Below are 20,179 nucleotides of genomic sequence, written 5' to 3'. Positions count from 1 at the left end.
GCCAAAACCTGCTTCAACTGCTGGGTGAGGGCAGGGCTAGCTGAACCACATATTCCAACACAAGTCACCGATTTGAAATGATGTGTTCTGCATATTCTTATACTTTGATGATTGCCTGGCATTTTGACTGAGCCTGCTGTTTCTGCTGGTGGCAATGAAATGTATTTTTAGGCGCTATTTGTAAACAGGATCAAATCTAACTCAACTGTCCATAGCAATGCTGTAATTCCACCCAAGCCTGAAACCCCCAAATACTATTATACGCATATCTGTACCATTGCCTTGTTTATGTTACTATAATACATTAACCAAGAGAGGAAAAAAGTAATATTTACTACAGTTCTGATCTATTATCAAAGATGGATAAACTGCAAATAAGCATGTGTTATCGAAAATAAATGCAAGTCGTGAACTCTATTAATGCTCAGGAAATACAAAATTGCTGCCAATTTTAAACATTTTATTTATAAACATACATTTGCTATAAAAGCCATTGCATTCAAACATTTTTTTTACATCTATTGTTTTAGAGGAATATCACAATAAATATAGAACTTGAACACAAGTATCATTATTGTTTTGAACATTAGCCCCTCCCCCCGGTACAATATTACCTAATATACCAGGTCCTTGTCTGGTCCGTTCACTTCATACCTTTAGTCTATCTAAATAAATCTAACAATACACATACTAAATCTTACAATACTGCATATCTGAAGAGGAAAACAAACATGAGAGTGAGTAGCTAGATAGATACTAGAAACTGAATGCAATCTTACTGCAAGCTACAGAAAATATAAAGAAATAATGCTTAAAATAACCATTATTTTAATGTTGCTTCTACTAAACTTGGCATAATCCAAACAGAGATGTATATATCTTGACTGAACACAGTCTTAACAGAACAACCTCAGTGAAACACAGACTGGCAGCTACATGCTTCACTGTACTCAACTGTGTTCTATGCTGGTGAATATACTGCATGGATTGTGGCTGATTATTAAATGCTAGTAAAGCTGTGCTTCAGGTTTAATAAACAAATATATATTATAAACATATATATATATATATATATATATATATATACACACACATATATATATATATATATATATATATATATATAGAGAGAGAGAGAGAGAGAGAGAGAGAGAGAGAGAGAGAGAGAGAGAGAGAGAGAGAGAGAGAGAGAGAGAGAGAGAGAGAGAGAGAGAGAGAGAGAGAGAGAGAGAGAGAGAGAGAGAGAGAGAGCATGGTTTATATGAATTCACAAAACAATCATAAGCATAACAATGGGTCTATGAAACAAATACAGGATGTGTTATTACATACAATGTCCATATTTTCCATAAAGCGATAAGCAGTACAAGAAATGTAAGAATTCATTTTGTTATAAACATTTGTGTTTCAAAAGTCGTATGTCACATGTTGGGTGCAATAATGTATCACAGTCTATGACAACCTTGTAACATATAGAACAACAGTCAGAAGAAAAAGAAAATGTGGCCATTGACTCCAGAGACCCAACATTCCACTGTGTGCAACCGCTTGCTTTTCTAAGGCACAGGTTTAATGCAATGACGTCTCCAGGATGACATTCTAACAAAAATGTACAAGAAAAATACACCAACAATAGTTCAGAAACACACACAAACAGTAAACATTGCAATATATATCTCTGAATGAACACTCTGCTAGCATGCAAATCCTTTCTTTACTGTTTAAATAAATTATTGCCAACTTAGAAACCTATTGCTTAGATAAAAGAACAAAAAACATATTTACCAGCTTTGACACTTAAAATAACCATGGATGTATATTTGTGTGCTATATTATGTTTCAAGGCAGATTAAATACTTAACCTAGTTCAAAACAGGTGCCATCCAAAATTATCTGGATGGCTATAACCGTTGAGGCCTAAGCTAAGTGCTCCAATTGAACACATTTTAAATACTATATTTTGAAAATGAAGGATAATATTTAGTTAGCTGAAAGTAAGAATTTCAGCAGTAATACACATTTACATTTAAAAAGGCAAGTTGTTAACTTCCCGAACCAAGACAGCTCTATTTTTATTTTATTTTTTTTCAATCTATTATATATTTTTTACATTAGAGGAAAACATTTCAGCTGCCTTTCACATTCACACTTATGATGGCCACACTTCATATCAAAATGTTGCAGAACTAACACTGCAGATGCTTTGAACAATTCAAACTTAATCCTCATAAACAAGACATTGTGGGTTTGCTAAATCACACACGATTGGAGTGTGTCACAATGGCTTTCTGAATGGCAGTAAGCAACAAAGAATTTGATTAACTAAAAGATGCAATAATTAAATCAACTAGCATTATTGTGTTTCTTTTATTCACCAAAACTCCCAAATTTCAAGGTGAAAAAAAATATCCACCTATTAACATATTACACACTTTTCCCAGTATTTTCATAAAATGTGAAATACTTATTCTAGTTGGTTTAATACATTCAACAATACATTTTCATTACTTTTAGTTTGCTTAATTAAAACCCACACATTTAAGATTATGTTTTAGTTCTTAAATATAATAGACAAGGGATATATAATTATTGCATCTTCAAGTTCCAATATTATCTTATATAGAACATGAAACTGTTACAAGCCAATAAACCATTACTTACAAGTCATATAACACTAGATAAATTTGTTGATTTTAGTAGAGAATACTCATCCACGCTTGTGAATTTCTCAACCACATATTTTCTCTACAAATAAAGTGAAATATTATGGTTGTCATGATTTAAGTCTAGCTTGTAGGTCTGGTATTAGCTGTCAGAAAATACAAACACAGGTTATGAAAAGTGATTAGTAAAGGAAAGGTCCATGGGTGGATGTTATTGCAGGTGATTGTCTGGTAAGCAGCTGTCAACACGAGAAGTCTTCTTAGTCACACGTACTGTCGACTGATTTCAAGCTGGTGTCACAATGTTGTGGGCTGACCAGCAGCTATTTAAAAAAAAAAAAAACAGAAAAAAAGAAAAAAAAAACATGTAATCAGCATCATAGGGATTTCTGTACAATCTGAAGGAATACAGTCTGTGCTTAGCCAATCAAGTCTGCCAATCTGCCCCTGAATATCATACAATATTTCAGATATACTTGTATATTTTTTTTTACAGAAAGCTGGAGCTGGGGGCTCAATTTAATAATTTCTACAGTTTGTGTTTAGGATTATTTCAAATGTAACACTGTCAACCTTGCTGTCAGTGCATCGTACACCTATAATCTTCATTCCCAATGTCCAGGCTAACAATATGTTCCATTATATAACAAGGGGGGGGGGGGGGGGGGGGGGAGTCTTGAGTCTGGCTTAAATATAAGATACTACAATACTGGACAATATTACAGGGAACGATTTGCAGTTCCTGAAGCTGCCCTGTAATTGTCTTAAAGCCACATAAAAGCTGTTAAACTGTCCCAGACAGTAGAGGAGTACAGCACTCAGCAGAGCAATACTCACTTCGGGATCTGATGTAACACTCAGTACAGTTGAGAATACCATTGCGAATCCTGACATCTGTCCCTGTGCTTGTATCTCCCAGTTGTCCGTTGCAGATTCCACACTATTGAAGAGAAATTGCAGAATTAACCTTGATGTGGGTGTTTTTTTTTGTTTTTTGTTTTGTTTTTTTTTAGCAAAAAGGGAAATCGTCCCTCCGATAGAATGGTTTGTCAAGATAGTCATATGGATAGGTGGACACATGAATAATGCTTTAAAGTGGAAGGATTTAGGCATGAAGCAGGTATGAAGTACGTATTAAAATGATTTCTGAAATACTGTGTGGTCCCTGGTTAAAACCAATTGCCATAAAATGATACAGCTTCACTGAACGATGCCAATAAGGTAACCAGGGGTTTAACCTGACTATTCAACAAAGTCTCCTCATTTGTTCTTTGGGAAGATGACTGTAACAGATAACCAAGAATAATTCAAGGTTAAGTTTTCCCCAACACTGGATTTTACAAGTAAACAGTCCTTTATTTTCTTTTGGGTAACATTCTCATCAGTAATACAGTCTTCAAATGGCAAGCTGAGCACACAAGTATTTACAATAAGGGCGACACTTCTGCAATATGTTAGATTTGTTAGTGTCAACAAGCCTGTTATAGCCTATATAACTGTCAGCACAAGCTGCACAGTTCTACTAATTCATCTCCTCTTCTTTACATCTTTTAAAAAAACTATTAAAAACAAACACAAACCAACCTTGAAGCACTGAATGTGAAAGTAGAGGCCGAGTGTCTCAATGATCATGGCAGCTCCTTTTCCAAGGGGCTGTGAGCAGCTAGAACACACTTTCTTTCCACTGATAGACCTGCAGGGAGGAGGAAACGAATCCAATCGTCACTATGGTTTAATGGGTATGATAAAGAAGTTAACTACTTTGAGATCTGTTGAGGTAGGGCCAGTTTCCCATCCCTGATCTAGTATCTATTAAAACAACAGTGATATTTGGAAACTGACATGGGCACTGTGTAAAACGTGTATAATTTAGAAGCCTTGGATCACATGCCTTACATTATATAGTTTAAATTTTTTTTATAAAAATAATATATATATATATATATATATATATATATATATATATATATATATATATATATATATATATATATATATATATATATATATAATTAATTAAAAAAAGAATAATAAATCTTTTGTACACTACCATTTCAAAACCACCACTGTACAATATCTAATGATCCCCATATATATTTGGAAGGTATAACTGCAGTGTACAAAAATATATATATATTTTTTTTACTGCACGGTTTACTGTTCTTTCTATATAGCTGAAGGGCTTTTGTCCAAAACCTCCTGAAATAAGTGACTTTTCGGCAATTTAAAACCTTTTGTGCACATAAAAATAAACAACACACATTTAATTTTATATACAAGCACAACTTTGACAAAAGGGTGCATATTCTACTGTACAGGTTGAATGTACCAGGATATTCAAAGAGCGCATGGGGCAAAATGCATTGCTTCTAGCAAAGTAACCTGTGTGTCCAGATCTCCATGTTCTCAAAGCATTGTGTTGTCTTGTGTTAAAAGGGACAGGTTGTAGAGGAGACCTCTGTACATTCTCTGCTCACTCAGTTACCACAGAGATTCTTCAGACGTACCTGTTGGGTGACTGAGTTTGAAGATTAGGTGAACATGGAGATGACTTGGATGGGGTTGTTCCTAAATTTTCATAGGACCCAGACCTAAAAAGAATGAGACCATCATTTACTTATTGATCCTCAGTGTTTACTAGTAATCTAAATCCAGCATGATTTTCCCTTAACTAAATAGTGAATGCTTTCTCTAAGCTTCATTATTACTCAACCGGTTTTGAGGTTAGTGCTTACGCATTAGTGTAAATAAAGTAAACGCAGCAACGGAGAAGTATACCCCCCCCCCCCCAAAAAAAAGTTATATCCATATCCACTGCCACGGTTGTAAATACAAAATTGGAATCAGTGTGGAAAATTTCAAATCACCATGACCTACATTTTGTGGTGTAGAAATGTAAGTGTGAAACACAGACTGACAGGATTCTTCTGTATAACCTTGTATATTCTACGGTCTACATGCAGAGGAGAATATTCACTGAAATGAAATGATCAGCATTCCAACCTTTTCATTCCTCCCGTGACTGAGGTTTGACTCCAGTTTCGATCCAGAGAGGCCGTCTTTCTCCAGACCTCCTCTGGCTGCTTCGTACAGAGCTGCTTGTTGTTCCATGATGCATCTGTATGGGGAACAGTTTATTACAAAACTTCACAAATATAAGTACTCAGAAGTAACAAAATATTTCTGCCGATTCTTGCGGAAGATGTATTGCCATCTCTTTGCGAGTGACATTTTATGCAAGGCTTTTTCATGAACCAAAAATTGTGTGTGTTTCTGTACATTTTTCAACCCTGCACTTTCAGGAGAAGTCAGATGATGAACACAGAGACATTCACAGAGATTGCATGATCGTGAAACTAGACATGTATGCCTGGGCCAAAGGGTACTCACACTTTTATAAGTCTATCAGCACTAAAGTCACAACAGATTTGTATGGGGTGGATTTTTTAAAACATCTGCATAGTTTCACATTCCTTTTATAGATGCATGAGAAAAAGATGGGATTCCCTGGCCTAAACATGTAAACCCACAGGCCAAGGCATTGTGGGATATGACTTTAGTTTCCCGACCTGGTCTGACCTTAGTGGCATGATAATGTAAATAAGGTAATTGACAACACATGAGTCATCAGGGGGAAAAAATGATTAGTTAGTGATCTTGGTAACCAATAACTGCTTTTCTTCTGACTCGCATGCTTTCAAAATCTCTGCATCCATGTGACTTTGTCGAAAGTACAAGAGTAAAAAACAAGCAAGAGAGATTTAGATTTTTTGATACCTTTATTTAAGAAAATGGGAATTCATATTAGGAATAATTAGCAGATAAAACAATTACTGCAATAAATGGTTTGATTATGTTTATGTTATAGTATAAAATTATTACCAAATACCTTTTGTTGAAATGCTAATTTACCTTAGTTTCTTTCATTACTAAACTGACTCCTGGATTGAAACTTGAACACTTTTGTCCTTTTACATCACAGGTTTAATAACACAGGTATTGATTATAGTTTTCACTTTAGAGTGGAAAACATCCCCTTGGGTTGAAAAGGTGACTTCCAGTGAGCTTGCGTACTGTCACATTTTTCAACCCTCAGGGCAACAGTTTTCCACTACAAGCCCAGACGATATTTGTGTCTTTAGTTTTCTGTCCTAGCATTGGCTTCTTTTACAACCATGCCAAAAATATTGCATCTGTTTTTATATACGTACTAATAAATAATGTACAAAAAACAAACATACATTTTTAGGTGGTTTTCTTCAATACAATTATGTAACGTCATTGGTAGATTGATCTCTGGGCACTACTGTCTGATGTCGCACTGAACACAGAGGCATTGGGAAAATATCTGCAACACATGCATGTACTGCTGTGTCAGAGCATTAGTCTCTGGTGGAGTCTCTTATAATCACATACATGTAACAAGTCTGTATTCAACAGCCAATAAAAAGTGACTGACTGTTTAAATCACTGCATGAAAGCTTTAAGGGAACTCCAGGGATGTGATAACACCAAATAGCCATAATCCTAAAGGGTTAAAGGCACGGCGCTCTGAATCATGTTAAATCACACTCCCTGTTGTGCCTTAATGCTTCAATAACCCACAGCTAACCGCTCATGAGCCGGTAAGACAAACTTCACACCAAAAGTGGTTTCAGGAAAGCCTTACCCGGAATGAACTGAAGCTCGGACACTGCCGACTGACTGTTGTCTGAAAGAAGCTTTTGATCGTTTTGCTGGCTCTGGGCGAGCGTTTCTGTGTGGCAAATGTGTGAACTGAAAAAAAAAAATAAAAAAAAATGTACAGAAATGGAGCTTTGTATGACAAGTTATTTCCATTTATATACACACACACACACACACACACACACACACACATATACATATATACATACACACACAGTGCCTTGCAAAAGTATTCAGACCCCTGACCAATTCTCTCATATTACTGAATTACAAATGGTACACTGAAATTTTGTTCTGTTTGATATTTTATTTTAAAACACTGAAACTCAAAATCAGTTATTGTAAGGGGACATTGGTTTTATGTTGGGAAATATTTTTAAGAAAAATAAATAAAAAACTGAAATATCTTGCTTGCATAAGTATTCAACCCCTGTGCTGTGGAAGCTCCCAGTTTACACTGATGAAAGAAATTGCCCTAACGAGGACACAATTACCTTACCATTGGCCTCCACCTGTGAACCATTAAAGTTGCTGTCGCATTTTCTGGATAAAAACCCCACTATTGAAGGATCATTGGTCAGGCTGTGAATCTGAAGGAAAATGAAGACCAAAGAGCATTCTACAGAAGTTAGAGATAAAGTAATACAAATGCATAGATTAGGGAAAGGGTAGAAAATAATATCCAAGTGTTTGGATATCGCAGTGAGCACAGTTGGATCAATAAATCAGGAAGTGGAAGCTGCATCACACCACCCAGGCACTGCCAAGAAAAGGCCGTCCCTCAAAACTCAGCGCTCAGACAAGAAGGAGACTTGTGAGGGAAGCCACAGAGAGGCCAACAATCACTTTGAAGGAGCTGCAGAGTTCAGTGGCTGGGAGTGGAGTAATGGTGCACCAGTCAACCATATCAAGAGCTCTGCATAACACTGGCCTGTATGGGAGGGTGGCAAGAAAGAAGCAGTTACTCAAAAAGTACCATCTGAAAGCACGTCTGCCGTTTGCCAGAAAGCATGAGAGTGACCCAGCTGCGATGTGGGAAAAGGTTTTGTGGTCAGATGAGACCAAGATAGAGCTTTGTGGCCAAAACTCAAAGCGCTAGGTGTGGCGCAAACCTAACACTGCCCATGCCTCAAGACACACCATCCCTACAGTGAAGTATGGTGGTGGCAGCATCATGCTGTGGGGATGCTTCTCATCAGCAGGGACTGGGCATCTTGTTAAAATTGAAGGAAGAATGGATGGAGCAAAATACAGGGAAATGCTGCAAGAGAACCTGCTTCAGTCCGCTAAAAAACGGAAGCTTGGGAGGAAATTCACCTTTCAGTAGGACAATGATCCCAAGCACAAGGCCAAAGCAACATTGGAGTGGCTCAAGAACAAAAAGGTGAATGTCCTACAGTGGCCCAGTCAAAGTCCTGATCTCAATCCCACTGAGAATCTGTGGCACTATTTGAAAATTGCGGTCCACAAGCGTCATCCAACCAACCTGAACAACCTGGAGCAAATCTGCCAAGAAGAATGGGCCAAAATCACTCCGACACTGTGTGCAAAGCTGGTACATACTTACTCCAAAAGACTTAAAGCTGTTATTGCAGCGAAAGGTGGCTCTACCAAAGATTAATGTGTGGGGGTTGAATACTTATGCAAGCAAGATATTTCAGTTTTTTATTTTTCTTAAAAATATTTCCCAACATAAAACCAATGTCACCTTACAATAATTGATTTTGAGTTTCAGTGTTTTAATAAAATATCAAACAGAATGAAATTTCAATGTACCATTTGTAATTCAGTAATATGAGAGAATTGGTCAGGGGTCTGAATACTTTTGCAAGGCACTGTATATATATATATATATATATATATATATATATATATATATATATATATATATATATAATTACCATGTAATCTCTTCCTCCAGCAACATTCCTACATTTATGTAATTAATAAACATTTCAGTGTCATTACGAGGACTGTGAAGCGTTAGCTGGAACTTCAGATTTTGTAGACAACTTGGTTTTATTTTAGAATACTTTGGAAAAAGGTTTTGTGCCTGTAGAAGAATTGCTTTCAGACAACTGTTCCAAGACCTACACACCCAGGGAGATCTCCTATCTCTTGTTTGTGAAGCTCATACTGTTTTTCTTTTAACTCAGTTAATAAACACTGTCTGCACAAAGCATTCACTCCGAGATCATTTTTAGCTTCCCCCTGCAGAATACCTTTCTGTCACTTTCACTTGTTCATCTGCCTTCACAGTGGGCTCCTGTTCATTGGCGATAGCCGGCTGATCAGTAGTTTCCCTTTGCTTTTCATCCTTCTCGCAACCTTCTGCCTTAGACCTCTGCTAAAAAATCCATTGCAATATGAAAAAGACATTTCCATAAGCAAAGAAAGCACATCTTAACAGTTGCTATCTCTTTCCAAACGATGCCTCTTTTTTTCAGCAGTGTTTTGTGGAAGTAAATACTCATTAATGTCTTCTGGGTCACTCTTTCTTGCAAAAATGTACTCCCATATGTTAAGAAGACATACAGTACATCAAATGGGTCAGTTACAATTGACTGTTTTTTTCTGTGTCATTAACTATTAAATGTATTATGTAATTGAAAACAAGATTGCTTTATCTAAAAAAAAAAAATTTAACTACGCAAAAAAAAAAAAAATGGATGCATTTGCTGCGACCACATTGAGGCAGCAGAGACTTTTTGCTTACCGCCTGTTTCTCCAGGAGCTCCTGCTTGTGTTCCCAGTCTGCCAGCGACCTCACTATAGCGCCCTCGGGGTCCAGGGGTAGAAGAGGCTGGTCACTGCGGCTGGGGGAGGACAGTGTTGACGAACGTGGTGTCAAAGGGGCCACCGTCTCCTCCAGAATTTTACGTTCCTGGGTCAAAACATTTTTTCTCACTTTTTATGTTCATCCACATCTGCAGTTTAAGAATTTAAGATGAAGGGCTTCACATGGTTTATAACCTTTCCTATATTATACCTGCACTGGCTTATGCATGAACACTAAAGCCCCTTGCTGGGATTCACAATGCTTTATGTAATTGCAACCTTTGTGTGTGCTGATGCGCCAGGGAGACAAAAATAGGCTGATCCCTGGAGCCAGCATTACACTTCAGTCATCAACACCAGGCAGAAGGATATCTACATCAGATGGAAGGAAACGCAGATGGATCACATTAGTTTACAGTAAAAGAAGCTATGTCTTAGTTGGTGCTTACCTTGGCGAGAGCTGAGTCCAATATCAGCATGAAGTTTTAACGCCTACTCTCATGTAATGGAAATCAAAACCTCTTGGAATATACCTTAATTTAGAGCCAGGTATGACAGAAAGAAAGAAGTAAAAGAAATAAAGCAAGAAAGAACGAAAAGAAAAAGGGGAGAGAAAATGGGAAAGGAAAAGGGGAAAGGACAGTGGTAAAGAAAGAAATGGAACGAGCAAAGTCAGTAAAGAGCAAAAGAAAAAGCAGTCTACCTCTTCATGGTATCGGCGCTCCTCCTCTTCCACCTCTTTCTGGGCTCTCTCCCACTCCTGCTTCAGCTTATCCTGCTCCCGCTGGTACTTCTCCTGCCAAGGTTTCACAACACACTCTTTAGAACTGAAACAATTAAATCAACTGGCAAGCAAGCACCTGCTTGTGCAAGGTTTACAGTATACCCAAGGTTCATGAGACTGATTATCCCCCACAGGCCTACTGAGGTTCCATCGTTTATTGTGCATTGTGACCACTTTACTTTCCCATCCCAGGGCCTAACCTGGGCCCAGCAATAGCCCTGACAAAACCTTGTTCCCACTGGGCCTAAGCAAGTCAAAGCAATACATTATCTAGGACAGTTAGCAGTTCCATATGCATTAAAGAAATAACAGTACATTGGCCTGTCAAAATCCTTGTTGTATTTGGCACAAACTGTCCACCCACACACATTAAACAGCAAAAGCTTATTAGTATCAATGCAGGTGTTGAGTTTAACCAGAGAACCACAAACACCAGATTCTAGGTAACACTGGAGCTCTTTGTCATATATTTGTTTCAAATGTTTGCACAAAGGCTCTTTTTGGTATATAAATAAATAATCTACTCTAACTATTTATTGGTTATCTGTAAAGTGCTTTAAGTAGTGTAGAAAGGCACGATAAAAACATTTTTAGGGGGCTCCCGAGTGGCGCATCCGGTAAAGGCACTCCGTGTGGAGTGCAGGATGCACCCTATAGCCTGGACGTCGCTGGTTCGAGTCCAGGCTATTCCATTGCTGACCGTGGACGGGGGTTCCCAGGGGGTGGCACACAATTGGCCGAGCACTGCCCGGGCGACTACTAAATTAAGAAAAAAAAATGGTTTAAAAGGATTATGTCAGTGACGGAGAGAACAGTCTACCTTTATTTTAATTATGTATCTGTTCTGCCATGTTATTGTTTCATGTTTTAATACACTTTGGATTGTTGCTTTAGTTCTTTCTAGATAGGCTTTTATAGCTGCTTGTTGAGAAATTAGCTTTTTCAGGGTTATATTGAGCAACCAGCTGATAATGCTGTACATTCAAAAGATCACATTCCCCAAGAAGCAGAACATGTTTCCTCCTTGACTGTGGAGCAAATGCAAGATTATTTCCATGATCATCACACTATAAAGCCATGTGTATGCATGTAAGCATTCACTCAAGCTGTACGTGCACTGCAAACATGCTACCTGCTCCCACGGCACAGCAGGACATCTGGCAGACATACATATTAGAGTTGTTGCTGATCCTAGGTTCAGATACTGTAGAATAATGTGCTCTGTTTGGTGTTCCGAGCTGCATACACATATTATATGAAATAGAATGTATTCATGTTCAACGTGGTGCTTTAATTCAGTTCATATTATTTTCATGCTCATGAAAGTAATATAAAAACATGGTGTTTAATATAAGTGCCACTTATTTTTAATGAAGACAGTAGGTGCTGTTAATAATAAGCATTTGATACCCTTAAGTTAGACAAACTCCTTTATAAATGACTTGTTTTAAAAAATAGACATTGCTTATTCCTTTTGAAAATGCTGAGTTTTGTTCTAAATCAGATTTTGTTTAAAACAGACAAATATGGCTTTCCCATCAATGCTTGTCAAAAGCAGCCAATATCTTCACAAGCAAAATGCCACCCATTTAAAGTGAAAGATTATTCCATGAAGTAATGTTGAATAGGTCAATGAAATGCAATACTACTACAAATAAAACATATCAAATGTCATGACTGTTAATGTGGTGTATTGGAACATGCTAAACAGGACTAGTTGAGGTTGAATGGGCCAAAGCAGGGTGGATGAAAGCACTGTTGTTATACCTGAAGCAAGCCTGTGCCAAAGGAGGGTGAATGAAAGCACTGTTGTTATACCTGAAGCAAGCGTTCCTGCTCTTGCTGCCATCTTTCCTGACGCTTGCGCTCCTCCTCTGGGTCCCAAGACCAGTAGTCATTGCGTTTAGGCAGAGTGAATGGAGGGGCTGGGGTCTAACAGGCCACACCAAGAGAAAGGAATGATAGAATGACAGTGCTCTCCAATTTAAGTGTTAACTCTACGCTTTGGTTGCTATTAACCTGGATGGAACTGATGTACAGTAAAATAGAAATAAAAAAGTATACATCTGGAAAGGTTTACTTATTATAGTATGAACACTGAATTTTAACCAAGCAGCAAAATAAAATAAAAAATAAAAAACACAAAACTTAAATTTGAATGGTAATTGTGCATTTACTGCGGACAGTGGCATTGGTTATCATTACTGGGGTATTATCAATATTTAAGAAAAACCAATTGTAAAACAAAAACAACTGTAAAAAGTGAGATGATGCTGAGCCATGTGTGGAACTAGGTTTGCGATTAAGAATGCAATACCTTTTAGAAGCCTCGTGCTTAAAATCAGGAGTTTAATCATTTTACTTTCCTGCTCCATCAATTTTTGATAACATTTTTTTTATATAATAATTAACCAAAATGCTTCAGCCCAATTTGAAATTCCCAATTTCAAATTAAGAAAAAATCCAATGCAACATTCCCTGTGGGTCCCCAGACAAGATCGGCAATCTGGAGTGAAAAGTATCTGAACAATGTTCGTGTAACTCATCCAGCACTGCAACTGCCAGCCACTGGGGACCACTGAAAACTGACATAATAGCCATCCTGTGTAGTATGTAGGGCAATGAAGCATTGTCTAAAATGATCTCTGATAGCAAGAGGATCAAGTCAGGTATCTGGTATTGATGAGAAAAATATGATTTAAAACCACTTCAAATATCCACTGCACCCAGACAAAGTTTATTGGGAAACTGTACCAATCACTGCAATCTATTGTAAAGTTTAGGTTCTCAAACAGTTTCATGTACTTACATTTGAGTTTTCCTCACTTGGACCAGAATCTGTGGAGATGTGGAAGATAAGGAGGTTAAAGCAGCTCTACATGATTCTAACTGCAGTCTTACTAAGTGAAGCAAAACTAAAATACTATCTGATAAGCAGCTCCATTCTATTTATGCATTTTGTGATGGGAGGGGCTTGTTTCAGTGGACTTGGTACACAGGGGTTGGCATTGCCAGTGTCAAATCTGACCATCTTGTTAGACTTTCTCAGTTTTAAAAAAAATCAGTGCCAGTGCTCAAAACCATAACTTTACTACTGTGCAGCACAACAACACCAACAACAGGAGGTTATAAAATACAGCACAACATATCTCCACCTTCTCTCTTCCCAGCATTTAACTGAAAATGCTGGGAAGAGAGGAGGAGACAGTGCATACATTCACTGCTCTATTGTGCATACCCCTGCACATGCAGTAATATTTGTAATGGCTGACTTGGTAGATCCCGTTCATTCTCTCATTCTGGTAACTGCTTGATATTGAAATAGAAGAAGCAGAGTGCTAGACACACGTGTCTCCCTAAAGCAGCAGTGTGCCACACTATGAAACTACAGAAAGATTGGTCATTCTCTGTGAAAACGAGGAGGCACCATATTGTAAAGTCAGCTTAATAAAGAGTTTACCTTAGAAGGAGTAATAACCAACCTCTTATTTGCACTATCAACCAAAACAATCAATACAATAAAATAAAACTAATGCTCTTCACCACATCAGAAGGGAGGGGTAACAGTAATAATTATGGCAATGCTATGTGTTAGTTGAAGTGCGGTGTGTGGCACCGTACACACATATCAAACTAAGTGTGCCTGACAGATTCCTAGTAACATAACTATGTACTAAAGAACATTTAATAATATTGTATTTTTTCTTAATGTTTCTGTCACTACATAAGGTATGCCTTGGAAGGTTTTGGGAATCACAAAACACAGAACAATTCTTAGTTAGTTTGATAGCAAGAAGCTGCCAGCTATCCTTTTACACCACAGAAAGTAGTCCAAGTCAGTGTAGTCCAATAGCAAGAAACCGAGGTTCCGTTCCTCTGGCATACACTGTTCTTAAGCTTCAGAAATGCACAAACACACACACACACACATATATACAAAATATATATATATATATATATATATATATATATATTTATATCTACATACATACACAGTAGACTCCGCATAATTGCATGGGCTCAGGACCAGTGTGAGGTCACGCACATAACCGGAGTATGGACATAATTGTAGTGAGGGAATATAATGACAATAGGTCTATATGTACGTGTACATGCTGTGGCAGGGTGAGCACCCTGCCTGTATAGTTGCTGGGTATGCACTGTGGGTGTTATTTTGTAGTTCACAGGACAGGTGTCATGGCCAAAAGGCCTAAAAGACTACATGTCCCAGAAGCCTCTAGGGCTGAAAGGGAAACACCTGTGTAAATTTGGGGATTGTGTAAACTGAATTATTGGGCGAGTGTTTGTAATTAGTGTCGTGTGTGTATATAAGCCTGTCTACCTGTGTTGGTGGTGGGTGAAGTAGGAGTCTGTTCATGGGTAATTCTGAGTACTGTGTGTGCATTTAACCAACTGTGTGTTGACGTTTAAGGAACTGTGTGTTGTGTGGTTTACAACTGTGTTGTACAAACTGGTAACTGTGTTTTTGAAACAGGTAAACTGCTTCGTGGGCCCGTGCTAGTTTAGTTGGGGAAAAGTTTAGCTAGTGTTCCAAGTTGGAGCTAGGCTTTTTTTTTTTAATTTTGTGTTGTAAAGAACAGAATTGCACGAAAGTGCTGAACGTGCCGTTCTGGTGTCTGGGTCTGCTGTTTGAAGGGTACAAACCAGCCTGAGCAGGGATGCTTCGTTATAATGTATACATCACTCGTTTTGGTCACATTCAGAACTTATTTTTCCCTTATTACAAGTAACAAAATACTGTACAAATTGAGACAAATAAACCAAACAAATAAGTTATGCACTTAATACAAACAAAACTATTCTCTGGCAACGCACGATATTAAGTAAAATAATGTGAAATAATGTGCAGTATATAACAGCCGGCATAAACCAAGTTATAGTAACACAGTACAGTTAAACATAAAAGTTAAAGAACAGGTGTGTACAGTATCTTACTATAGATCTTGTGACTACAACGTAGCAAAAACATATTTGATGGAAGTCTGCACAGTATTTCGGCCGATTGAGCAGATGCAAACTAAAACAAGTTTGCTTCCATGAAGGCTTGTAATGTGCTGAGGCTAAAGAGTTTTATAGATTCGCTTTGCCATTTTCTGTGTCTTTGTCGGCTTTTTCCGCATTATGCAATTATCCAAATTAAAATGCAATGTACAATGGACTTCAGGACCGCGCAGCTTCATGCAATTAAGCGAATTATGCATTTAGCCGAAATGCATTTAACTGCATCATACAATCATAGAAAATGATGCACTAAAAAACGTGACCAGCTGCATTTTATGCAATTAAGCGATTTATCCAATTATCCAATATGCAAATAAGTAGAGTCGAGTGAATATATATAATATAACACTATGGGTAAATAAAGCACATTTGTGAAGGAACTGCCTGAGCAGAACATGAAGCAGGGCATTTTGACAGCTTCTGCATTGAGAACAGACAGGTTCAGAGACACAAAAAAGGAAGGAATAGACATGGACTGCACAAACAGCCAGCTGGCTGCCACAGGAGCAGGTCTTAACCCCCTGTGCTGCAGAGCGCTACAGACTGAACAGGGCTAACCAAGTGCACGATTTACCTGACTGGGTGAAAAACTCCCTACGTAGCCAGGAGTTCCAAACCCCGTGCGGAGCACTGGCACTGTTAGTCAACTCTATTAGGGTGCAAAATGAAAACAAGAACAAAGAAAGGAAACAGAAACCATAAAAATGTGCTACACACCACACCAATAGACTGGCATGTTAAGTAGAGAAATATTTTCTCCAACACTGGTATATTATATCATGTCCCAGTATACATAGCCCTTACATCAATGCCTCGTCTTTTACTACCTTTCCTGATGAGGGATGTTTTTAGCAGAAGAAATATTTAAGGGATTTTAATTTGCACAATGACCCCCAGTCTTCTGTTTTATATGGTACCACAGGACAGTGTCACACAAGACAAACAAAAACTGTAGCACAAGGACTTGTGTTCAAAGATTAGTAAAGATTTATAAAACATTAACTTCTGGGACATGATTTGAATTCTGCCATCAAGTTCTGACTGATCAATTACTGGCACAAATATATTCTGTAAATTTAAAAAAAAAAACAATTTTCAAAGTTGTGAAACGTTAGGATTATTTTTTTAATGACCGAAATGAATGAAATTTGATTATATCATAGGTGGTCCCAGTACAAAGAAAATGAAGCATTCGATACAAACAAAGTACTATATTGTCATCTCATTAAAAACTGAAATACTTAAAGGAGGTCTTACCTTCTTCAGCTGGCAGATATGATGTCTGGATTTCAGGGAGTGTCACTTGCCTCTTCTCTGATGCAACGCTGTCAAATCCGTCTTCCATTTCCTGTTCTGGTTGCTTTGTTGTCAAGGAGTACTTCATTAATAATGAAAAAAGTCATAGCCTCTCACGAAAGACACAAGACAAAGCAAAGAATAGCATTGTTCTCTCAACGTTGCCTTAAAAAGCGTGCCAAAAGCCTATTTTTTTTCAATGCTATTAATATTTTCCTAACGCCATCATCATTTATTAATATAAAAAGGTGCTTGCACAACATTTTTAAGGTAGTGCGAGTCATTTACTTGTGCGGCTCACAACATTGAAAAGCACCTTCTGAATAAACCCAACAGTCAAGATGTCTTGAACTTTTAAATAATTACAAAAAAATGAAGGACATTTACAAACTGAAATAAGTAAAATTGTTTTAAAGAGAGAGGATTGTCTTACCTGTACTGTGTTCAGTACAACAGTGCTCTGACAGTTCATACTCTCTGGCATATTTAGATGTCCTTCTCTTGGGAAGTTCTTGCTGTCGGCATCACTCTGTTGAGTCACCACACTGCTCTCGACAGACCTGCTCTGAGTTTCTAAGGCCTGAACAACATGCTCTTCATCTGAAATCACAACACCAGTTTTTTATTTAATTTTTTTCTATTCTATTTCTGTGGTCCAAATGCACAATTTTCCCCTAAAAAATAATCACAACTGCCAGACAGCACCAAAAATGTGCACAAAGTGATCCATCATATACAATATATAAATATGTTCCATAATAGTCCTAACAGCTTTGACTGCTTCCGGTACAATAACACCATATACAAATGAACAGAAGACAAGCTTAGTCTTAACCCTTTGCTGACCAGTGTCTAATATATTTGATATAAAATTGGCAATAAATCGGTATGGGAACATATCCAGGGCAGAAAAGGGTTAAAATAAAACTAATAAACGTGGTTTGTGTTCGGATGGGAGCTGATGGCATGCTGAACTGCATAATTCCCCTGACTTGAGAGTGGTTTCACTGTAAATGTGCAAAGAATAGCTAAACTAAGGAACAATATTCTACTATTAATAAACATCACTTGTGAGTATATTTACTGTATAGGCTAAGCCAGGCATTTATTGTGGCAACAGGTAGTATACTTCATCACATTTCTTATCAGGAATAATACCAGTATTAACCAAGAAGCTTTTCAATGCAAAACCATTTTAAAAATGTCAAAGTGCAACAATAAGGTACTGTAAACAAATTAAATGGTGTGCTATATAATAATTTGACTGTTACAAGACATTCCTTGCAAATATTGAAACCACCACTAGGTGTCACTGTATCCTGCAGTAACAAACCGTGATCCACAAAGTAATGTTACACACCTTTTTGTGACGTCTCAGTCTCCTTCTTATCTTGCTTTTCAGACACAAGGTTCTCTCTGCACGGATCCTGGGGGAAAACATGTTATTTTTAATGTTCCCAAGTTTAAAGGTTATTCCAAAAGCAGCAGCCACATCTTGCCTATAGTGTATCTTTTTAAAAAAAGCTGGATTGATTGGAAGGTGGGCAAGTGATTCTCTCTGCAATATGCACACCATCTTTACAGAAAGAACAGGTAAAGATTTTGCACTGGGGAAAAATGTATACACCAATGTATAAAATGTCAAAGTTCAGATAAGACACTGGGATCTGCTGGGTTAAACAACCATAATATTCACTGCTATTGTTTCGAAGTGTCCCAGTGCAGACCCAGAGCATGAAATACATGATACTTCTGCAACATTAGCGTAAGCATTTCTGTCCTTGGAGGGCGCGCATCAAGTCTGGTTATGTACTCAGCACTAAACAAATAATTGATTTATTGAAATGTATGAACCTAATTGTGTAAAACAGGCAATCTGATTTAACAGCTAAACTTGGAGGAGCCGTTATTACAAGGCATTATACACAGCAGTATTTTCAAGTTATCGATTACTGTAAACTGAAACACCATTTTCCACATTCATATGAAGGTGCCACTGAGAAAGGTACATTGCGACATAACAATATGGGATAAAAATCTAAGTAGCTCTTACAGTTGGGAGTGATGTTGGCTTTGCTGGTGCAGGGTCCTTTCCAAAAGTACCCTCCTCTGAATTTACTGGGGATATATGCGTCCCGGGTTGCTCTGGCGATTTTGCTGCAGATGCATCGACCTTGCTCTCCAATGGAGATGTATTAACCATGGCATTCTCTTGAGACTTGAATGGAGATGTATGGATTACCGTGTCCACTGGTGATGTATTCGCTCCGTCTGCACTTTCCATCACCTGTGATTTGGTCAGGGAAATCTTTACAGACGCACTTTCCCTTTCATCCTCTGCTCCGTTGAATGCTTCACCGGTTTCTCCATTCACTCTGACCATTCCATCCACCTAAACAGAAGCAACACAACATAGGGTTGTGCAAACCAAACATGTAATATTGATTTCGACTTAGGGCCCAATTCTATTTGCTTTTAGCTGGAGAAAAACATTTTTAGAAAATATAAATTCATATTAAAACTGAGCAACTTAAAAAACGCCATTCAATTAATACCTCAATGATTAATCAAAATGTGGTCTGTTCAATGCATGAATTTACACACATTCTCCTAAACCCCTTTCCCCAGTTAAGACAACTGAAAAATCGGGCCTATAAAGTTATCACAGAGAGCAAATCCATTTATACTTCTATGACATGAAAATGAAACATGTTCAGGCAGCGCCAGAATATATTAATCTGCAGAATTTAGGTTAGGACCTTTTGGATTCTTACCAAAGCATTTACAAACAACTGAATTAAAACTGAATGGCAGATGTGAAAATAATATTATTTCAACTGTTTCATAAATCAAAATCATCATCAACTTGAATCTTTCTGAAGTTGTATCACCCTTTTTTAGGATTATGATGTTGGTCCATTTCCATAGAGCACTTCATATTACCATTCAG

At 37.6% G+C, this 20,179-nt stretch overlaps 1 protein-coding gene across 8 annotated transcripts in view; it reads right to left on the bottom strand.

Moving 5' to 3' along the window:
* Positions 1–439: 439 nt before the first annotated feature.
* Positions 440–20,179, bottom strand: part of limch1a (LIM and calponin homology domains 1a) — a 159,345-nt gene continuing 139,605 nt past the window's right edge. For all 8 annotated transcript variants that reach the window (XM_059032646.1, XM_059032647.1, XM_059032649.1 and 5 more), the window contains 15 exons: positions 19,283–19,621; positions 18,590–18,656; positions 17,663–17,829; positions 17,191–17,311; positions 13,721–13,749; positions 12,730–12,843; positions 10,831–10,923; positions 10,066–10,233; positions 9,572–9,696; positions 7,333–7,439; positions 5,667–5,781; positions 5,171–5,254; positions 4,248–4,356; positions 3,501–3,603; positions 440–2,986 (listed from right to left, as the gene is read on the bottom strand). In XM_059032646.1, coding sequence (XP_058888629.1) covers positions 2,961–2,986; positions 3,501–3,603; positions 4,248–4,356; positions 5,171–5,254; positions 5,667–5,781; positions 7,333–7,439; positions 9,572–9,696; positions 10,066–10,233; positions 10,831–10,923; positions 12,730–12,843; positions 13,721–13,749; positions 17,191–17,311; positions 17,663–17,829; positions 18,590–18,656; positions 19,283–19,621 — 1,767 coding nt within the window. In that variant the 3' untranslated portion in view covers positions 440–2,960. The remainder of the gene's footprint in view (positions 2,987–3,500; positions 3,604–4,247; positions 4,357–5,170; positions 5,255–5,666; positions 5,782–7,332; positions 7,440–9,571; positions 9,697–10,065; positions 10,234–10,830; positions 10,924–12,729; positions 12,844–13,720; positions 13,750–17,190; positions 17,312–17,662; positions 17,830–18,589; positions 18,657–19,282; positions 19,622–20,179) is intronic.

The sequence above is a fragment of the Acipenser ruthenus genome, chromosome 1 (genome assembly GCF_902713425.1).
Source record: "Acipenser ruthenus chromosome 1, fAciRut3.2 maternal haplotype, whole genome shotgun sequence".
NCBI lineage: Eukaryota > Metazoa > Chordata > Actinopteri > Acipenseriformes > Acipenseridae > Acipenser > Acipenser ruthenus.
The sequence above is the reverse complement of the archived record's forward strand: the minus strand, read 5'-3'. Positions and strand labels throughout refer to the sequence as shown.